Source organism: Leucoraja erinacea, chromosome 7 (genome assembly GCF_028641065.1).
Source record: "Leucoraja erinacea ecotype New England chromosome 7, Leri_hhj_1, whole genome shotgun sequence".
Lineage (NCBI taxonomy): Eukaryota > Metazoa > Chordata > Chondrichthyes > Rajiformes > Rajidae > Leucoraja > Leucoraja erinaceus.
In genome coordinates, this window is record NC_073383.1 from 33,238,490 (window position 1) to 33,246,624 (window position 8,135).

General features: G+C 45.3%; 1 protein-coding gene across 1 annotated transcript in view; it reads left to right on the plus strand.

The window, feature by feature from the left end:
• The window catches only part of trpm2 (transient receptor potential cation channel, subfamily M, member 2), a 114,542-nt gene extending 106,909 nt beyond the window's left edge, over positions 1-7,633 (plus strand). The window contains exons 33-35 of the mRNA XM_055638177.1: positions 250-351; positions 2,350-2,451; positions 4,931-7,633. Coding sequence (XP_055494152.1) covers positions 250-351; positions 2,350-2,451; positions 4,931-5,110 — 384 coding nt within the window. The 3' untranslated portion in view covers positions 5,111-7,633. The remainder of the gene's footprint in view (positions 1-249; positions 352-2,349; positions 2,452-4,930) is intronic.
• The last annotated feature ends 502 nt before the right edge of the window (positions 7,634-8,135 follow it).

Below are 8,135 nucleotides of genomic sequence, written 5' to 3' on the forward strand. Positions count from 1 at the left end.
CTGTACTGTACCACCATGTTCTATGTAATCATTTCATTGAGAGAGAAGGACAGACAGGGAAAGGGATGTTCAAAGCATTGGTGTTGTCCAAAGTCAGAGAACCTGGTGCTCACATATCAGTTTGTATCCCCCTACATGAGAATTAGAATCAGAAATTCTAGCAAAGAAACATTTTCAGCAGAAAAGGGTGGAAATTTGTGAAAATTAATGTCTGAAATTTAAGTACAATTCTTAATTTTCCCACTTCAGGGTATTCTGAATCCTGGACAGAAATTCCCGAAGAAACTGAAACTGATTTTAAACGCAAAGATGATGAGCATGTTTCAGAATCTACAGAATGAAGCTTTGAAGGTGAGAAGTAAATGTTGTAGAATGTAATCGTATTGTCCACAAAATCCTGTGTGGAGAATGAATGCGAAGGAGATTCATCTCACTGTTATTGCAGCCTGACTCTGATTCACTCCAGTCAGCTGATGTGCTACATACCACTTTCTTCCAATGTTTAGAATCTCCTGATCACAGTACAATGTGAGGCTGCAGATCATGTCCACATAACAAAGATGGCTACCACACATGGTGAACAGCAAGGCATATCCAGTAGTGCTGGCAGAGTGCTAGTTGCAAGTGGAGGAGTAATTCCCAGGCACAATGCAATGGGGATAGAATCTCCTCCAGGCATAGTGACATTGGCACGATGGTGCAGAGGGCAGTCACGGTGGCGCAGTAATCGAGTTGCTGCCTTACAGCAAATGCAGTGCTGGAGATCCCGGATTCGATCCCGACTACGGGTACTGTCTGGATGTACGTTCTGTCTGTATGTACGTGACCTGCGTGGGCTTTTTCAGATATCTTCTGTTTCATCCCACCCTCCAAAGACGTACAGGTTTGTAGGTTAATTGGCTTGGTAAATGTAAAAATTGTCCCTAGTGGGTGTAGGATAGTGTTAATATGCAGGGATCGTTGGTCATTGCAAACCCGGTGGGCCGAAGGGTCTGTTTCCGCACTGTATCTCTAAACTTAACTAAACTAGAACATTGAGGTACCTTCCTGGTGAAACATTGTAGCACCTTCTGGTCAACATGCATGCAAAGCATCAACAACAACAGATGACCTTAGCCCAGACCCAGCAAATCCAAGGTCTGCAGTCCAACCGTTACTATGAATAGTAATACATGAATAGGAGTGGATAATTAAATAGCTATCCATAAGAGGAGGCTCCAGGAACATTCCCATCCTCAACAAAGGCTGGTCCCTCCAGCCTACTGTTATACCCCACACTATCTGTAATACAGGCTTTCATCATTACGTGCACTTGGATGCCAATTCTTTGTATTTCATGTACTAGGACTCTCATCCTTTAACACTACAAAATGTTATAGCCTCACTCTATTTAAATAATAAATGCCTTTTGCTTTCTTCCTTCCAGAGTTTGTAACAAGTTATACCTTTTATGCCAACTCCTTAAGGGCCTGTCCCACTTTCACAACCTAATTCATGACCTTTTTTACTCGTGGACATTTTTCATCATGCTAGAAAAAACGCCCCGACATACTTGATGCCACGGGTACCTACGACTAGCATCACAACCTGTTATGACCCACCTACGACCTCCTACGACTTTGTGACGACCATGCTGCGAGTATGAGTCAAGGGCAAACTCGGCAGAGGTTGTTAATTAGGTCGTGGAAGTGGGACAGGCCCTTTACCCACTCACCTAATCCAATTCCCCAGGTCCTCACATTTCACCCCACTAGCCTTTACTCCAGTATTTCTGCCACCTTCAATGTGATCCCACCAATCACATTTTCCCACCCCCATCCCTTTCTGATTTCTGCAGAGACCAATCCTTCTGCAATTCCTTGGTTCAATCCTAACCGCCTCCCCTCACAATGCAATAAATGTTGATTTCTCCAATTTCAAGTAACAACCCCCTTTATTTCCTGAGCCGCACCTCCCAACCTAGGTGAGCACACATTTCTCCAACTATCCTGCACTCGTTTTCGCCAACCCCACTCCTTCCACCTATATCCCTCCCTCTGGCTTTACATTTCACTCCTTCTCTTCTTATTTGGCAGCCTTTTGTCCCCATTACATGTCTATCTTTTGTCCCCCCCCCCCATCTTCCAATAAACCCCTCACCGGCAGCACAGTGGCACAACAGTTGAGTTGCTGCCTTACAGCCCCAGTGACTCAGGTTCTATCCTGACTACAGGAGCTGTCTGTACGGAGTTTTATGTTCTCCCTGTGACCGCGTTGGGCTTCCAGCGGGTGCTCAGGTTTCCTCCCACATTCCAAAGGCGTGCAGATTTGGTGTTAAACACTGTCAAATCAGTGCACTGTGCATTTCAGATTTACCGGGGCTATGTGGATGACCCAAGGAACACAGATGATGCATGGATCGAAACTGAGGTTCTCAACTTTCACCTAAATGAAGGCAATTCGCTCATTAATGTGAGTTTTTAAAATCTGTAATAATAATTTAATTGTGCCTTGTTTATTGTTGAAGCTGCTGGGTCGGGTGCCTCGAACCGCAGCCAGTCAGCCCACTTTATGACATGGCAGGTTAAATGGTGATCATTGAAGACAGAGTCATAGAGCTATTCAGCTTGGAAATAGACCTTTGGGCCCAACTCTTCCATGCCAACCAAAGGGCCTTTTTCACCCATCTGTCTGCATTTGGTCCATCTCCCTCAAAGCTTTTCTCACCTGTGAACCTATCCAATTGTGTTTAAAACATTATAGAGCAAATTGGAGAACAGCATCTCATATTGCGTTTGGACAGTTTACAGCCCTGCAGCATGAACATTGACTTCTCTAACTTCAAGTAACCCTTGCTTTCCCCCACTCTCCACCCGTCCCCCTTCCCAGTTCTCTGACCGGTCTGACTGTCTCCGACATTTTATCTCTGTGGTTTGTTGTTACCTTCTTCCAGCCAACAATGAACTATTCTAAATGTTCCTTCTACTTCATCCCCTTTGTTCCAGTTTCACACCTTTCACTTCCTTATCTATGTACCCCCTCTCTCCTGACATCAGTCTGAAGAAGGGTCTCGACCCGAAACATCAACCATTCCTTCTCTCCAGAGATGTTGCCTGGCCCGCTGAGTTACTGCAGCATTTCATGTCTATCTTCGGTTTAAACCAGCATCTGCAGTTCCTTCCTACACATAATTATACCCAAGTTTAACACTTCCTCTTGCAGCTTGTTCCATATACCTTCCATCTTTTGTGTGAAAACCTTGCCCCTCAGGTTCGCTGGCAGGCCAGCAGAAGATGGCTACCTTGTCTTCGACTACGGATGGGTCGGAAGCACTTCTGCAGATGCAGCTGGCAGGCCCATGTTGGCTGTGAAACAGCCCACTGAGTTACTGCACGTGCTCACAGCTGGCTGGCCTCTGGGTGTTTCTGACAGTCCCTGACATCAGGGCTGACGGGAGGAACTCCCAGAGTTGTAGGCAAACATAGAAACATTAAAAATAGATGCAGAAGTAGGCCATTTGGCCCTTTGAGCCAGCACCTACTCAATATGATCATGGCTGATCATCCTAAATCAGTACCCCATTCCTGCTTTCAGATATAGATAGATAGATATGCCATTTATTGTCACTATACATGTACAGTGAAACTGAAAGCTGCTCGTACTCAGTGCATACATACAATTTAGCACAAAAAACAAGAAACAGAAAAAACAAAAAACAGAAGGGAGATGGGGGAGGGAATAGGTGCACAAATTCTGCGGCGCTACATTCATATATACATATATACAGATGGAAGTCCGTGTTGGGCGGTGTAGTCAATGCATGTGTGAATTTGAATTTATAGTAGATATAATTCTCGGAAAGCAACTATTCCTGAGTCTGTTTGTCCTGGATTTGATGCACCTATAGCGCCTTCCAGAGGGCAGCAGGTTGAACAGTCCAAACGCAGGATGGGAGCTGTCTTTGATGATCTTCTTTGCCCTGCTAAGGCAGCGGGAGGTGTAGATGTCCATCAGGGAGGGGAGAGGGCAGCCAATGATCCTCTGCGCTGTCCTGGTTACCCTCTGAAGCCTCTCCCTGTCTGCCATGGTGCAGCTGCCATACCATGCTGTAATGCAGTATGTCAGCAGGCTCTCGATGGACGAGCGGTAGAAGGTCAGCAGCAGGTTAGAGTCCAGGTTGTGCTTCCTGAGGACCCTCAGGAAGTGCAGCCGCTGCTGAGCCTTCTTGATGACCGCTGTCGTGTTGTCCGTCCAGGAGATGTCAGCAGCGATATGGACGCCGAGAAACCGGAAGGTGTTGACCCTCTCCACACACTCGCCGTTGATGTGTAGGGGGGCTAAGTCGGTGCTGTGCCTCCTGAAGTCGACAATGAGCTCTTTTGTTTTCCTGGTGTTCAGAGCCAGATTGTTTTCTGAGCACCAGGTTGTCAACTTCAGGACTTCCTCTCTGTAGGCTGCCTCGTCTCCCTTCGAAATAAGTCCGACCACAGTAGTGTCGTCAGCAAATTTGATTGTGGGCCGGACTACAGTCGTAGGTGTAGAGACAGTATAAGAGGGGGCTTAGCACACAGCCCTGTGGGGAACCGGTACTCAACCTGCGAGTGGAGGAGAGGTGGGGGCCGAGTCTCACAGTCTGGGGCCGGTTGGTGAGGAAATCCTTTATCCAGGCACATGTGACAGTGGGGAGGCCGAGAGTGACCAGTTTACCAATGAGAATGTCCGGAATGATTGTATTTAAGGCTGAACTAAAATCCACAAAGAGCATCCGGACGTAGCTCTGCCCCTGCTCCAGATGGCTCAGCACAGAGTGGAGAGCTACGGTGATGGCGTCTTCTGTGGATCTGTTTCTCACCATATCCCGTGATTCCGTTAGCCCTAAGAGCTACAGTATATCTAACTCTCTCTTGAAAACCTCCAATGATTTAAACCCATGTGTCCTTCTCTTCGACAGACTCTCACAAGTCGAGCTGAGTCGGGAGTAAGCAGAGAGATCAGACTCCCCTTCCTACAGCAAGGCTCGGTGCAGGAGATCGTGGCAAAGTGGCAAGTGATGGAGCAGGGAGTGCCAGTGTGCATGGTCTACAAGGACTACTTACAAACTGTGGCAGAGAACCACTCGGCCCACTTCTGAGTCACTGTCTCCTATTGAAAGGCCATCTTTAAGGCTAGAGCCAACTAATAAATCTGAGTGTGAAAGACATGAAGACAATTCACCAAATGAAAAGTGCCAAAGCAAGTAGGTGAAGGTGATATAGAAGTGACTCTCAATGCTTTGCACACAGTGCCTACTATTGTAAGAACAAGTACCCAGTGTAAAGGGTCATCTTACAAATTTGGCGCCATACAAATTGTTCCATGGTCTAACCTACTGGAAGGGGGAGAAAAGCCCGATAGCCCCTCCATTTCCTCAATCTTTGTAGTATTACAACGACGTGGGAATCTACTGAAATACTGCACAGTGAATCTTTGTGCACCTATCGATAAAGACAATATATCTGACCTGAAAAGCAAACAAAACTGAAATGCTGGAAATCTAAAACAAACATAGAAAATGCTGGAAAAACTCATCAGGCCAAGCTGCACCTGTAGGAAGAAAATTTGATGCTGAGTATTTCCAGCATTTTCTGCCTTCACTAGCTAACTAGCACCAACTGATTAGCATCAGAGCTTAATAGAAGGCAACGTTATAAATCCTTCAATGCAGTGATTATAAAACCCCTTTATTCATATACATGGACAAGCAATTATAAATGGCTTTTAATAGTAAACATTGACAGGAGATTACAAAACTTTTTGATGGTAAACAATGGACACTTAATAGTAAATGTTGCTGGGTGATTATTAAAAATATTTTAAAATTAAACATTAGTGGATAATAAGGTAAGAGTTTTAATGGTAATCATTGGGGTGTTTAATATTCACTATCATGAAAAACCTGTGTTCCCAAATCCATAATTGTGGCTATCCTGTAAATTGAGTAATAATCAAACTAAATGCTTGAAAATATCCACCAATTACAGCTAATGAATATTTAAGAATGAAAATAAATGTCTTCAACTACGAGCGTGTTGCTATTTGGTGCTTCTTTGCTGAATGAAGATATGCATGTAATGGATGAAGCCAGGCTGCCTCCAATCAAAGAGGTGTTCCTTGGGTTGAAAATGAGGGAGGTGTAAGGGGGAAGGCAGTCATTCATCCCCTGGTTCGATCAGCTTTCCTTCGGGCCCTCTCCTCTTACCCTGCTCATGCTGCACACCCAGTGATTCAAGCACTGAAGCTGAATCCTAATTACACTTGGCAAAAGGAGAGGTGCGTGATAGCAGAGGGTTGTTTCTGTGATGCCACTGACTAATGGTGGTCCACAGGGATCCATGCTGTTTGTGATATACGTGAATGATTTGGATGTGGGAGTCACATAGAAAATAGGTGCAGAAGTAGGCCATTCAGCCCTTCGAGCCAGCACCACCATTCAATATGATCATGGCTAATCATCCAAAATCAGTACCCCATTCTGGCGCTTTCCCCATATCCCTGAAAAATGATCACCAATGCATCCACAATTTATAGGGCCACCTCCTTAAGTACTCTGTGATGCAGACCATCAGGCCCTGGAGATTTATCTTCCTTCAGTCCCAACAGTTTACCTAACACCATTTTCTGACTAATGTGGATTGTTTGTGCCTTCCTTCGTGAAGACAGAACCAAAGTACTCGTTAACTGTTCTGTCATTTCCTTGTTTCCCAATATAAATTAATCTCTCTGACTGTAAGGGACCTACATTCATCTTTGCTAATCTTTTCCTTTTTACATATCTATAGAAACTTTTACAGTCAGTTTCTATGTTCCCCGCAAGCTTTCTTTCATGCTCTTGTTTCCCCTCTTAATTGTCCTCCTCTATTGAGTTCTAATTTCTCCCAGTCCTCTGGTCCCATACCTTCAAAGTCTCATTTATTTACGTTCAGGACCCTAGTCTCTGAATTAACTGTGTCACTCTCCATCCTAATGCAGAATTTCACTGTATTATGGTCACTGTTGCCCAAGGGGCCTTGCACAACAAGATTGCTAACTAATCCTTCCTCATTACACAATATCCAGTCCAGGACGGCCTGCCCTCTAGTCGGTTCTTCTACATATTGGTTTAAAAACCCATCCCGTATACATTCCAGGAAATCATCCTCCTCAGCACCAAAGATCTTAGAGCAGAGCAAGATAGACCACACCTGCGAAATACAATGGGCTGACGTGTAGTACGCTATGGAGGGGATCCTTCGCATTTTTCCCCGCCCATTTTAGTAACCGGAGCCTGCCTGACCCGACCCGACTCGCAGTGTAATCAATGTTGCGGGGCAACAGTTTGTGTGTGTGATATAGGGTTAGATTCATAATTCTGTCAGTTCATACTTCTTGTCAAGAATAAAATTTGACTGTGGTAATTGTCTTTTTTTATGTTTTTTAAATCATTTATTTTTAAATGGCTCACAAGCAGTGTTTGAGTTGATTTTGTAGTAACCGGAACCTACCCGACCCGACCCGACTCGCAGGGTAATTGACATTGCGGGGGAAGTTTTTGTATGTGATATAGGGTTAGATTCATAATTCTGTTAGTTCATAATTCTGCTAATTCTTGTTAAAGAATAAAATGTTTATAAACACACATACATTAATGTGATATAAATGTATATAATCATATAACACACACAATTATATTTCTTCTGATCCAATGATGAACATTATTTCAGGCTAGACAAGGGACATTAAATAAGAAACATTGTAAACCTCCCCGCAACTTCACACACACTAGGCCTTATCCCACCCCTCAACTCTCCACCCCCCCCCCCCCCCCGGCACTCCCTCGCATGCCCCCACACTACAATGTCTCTCCCCCCCTCCTATGCCCCTCTCCCCGCTGCCCCGGGTCGCGCACCCCCCCTCTCCCCGGGCCACTACCCCCCCTCTCCCCGGTCCCCACCCCCCACTCCCCCCTCTCCCGGGCTGCACACTCCCCGCTGCGGTAACAAAGATCCGATCTTTGGCCGGAAGCAAGATGGCAGAAGAAGATGGCGGAGGCTGGTTGCTAAAATGGGTCCTATAATCACCCATGAATCTGCCCATGAGCGTATTACGCGTTTGCGTGAGAGTAACCCATCTTGCTCTGC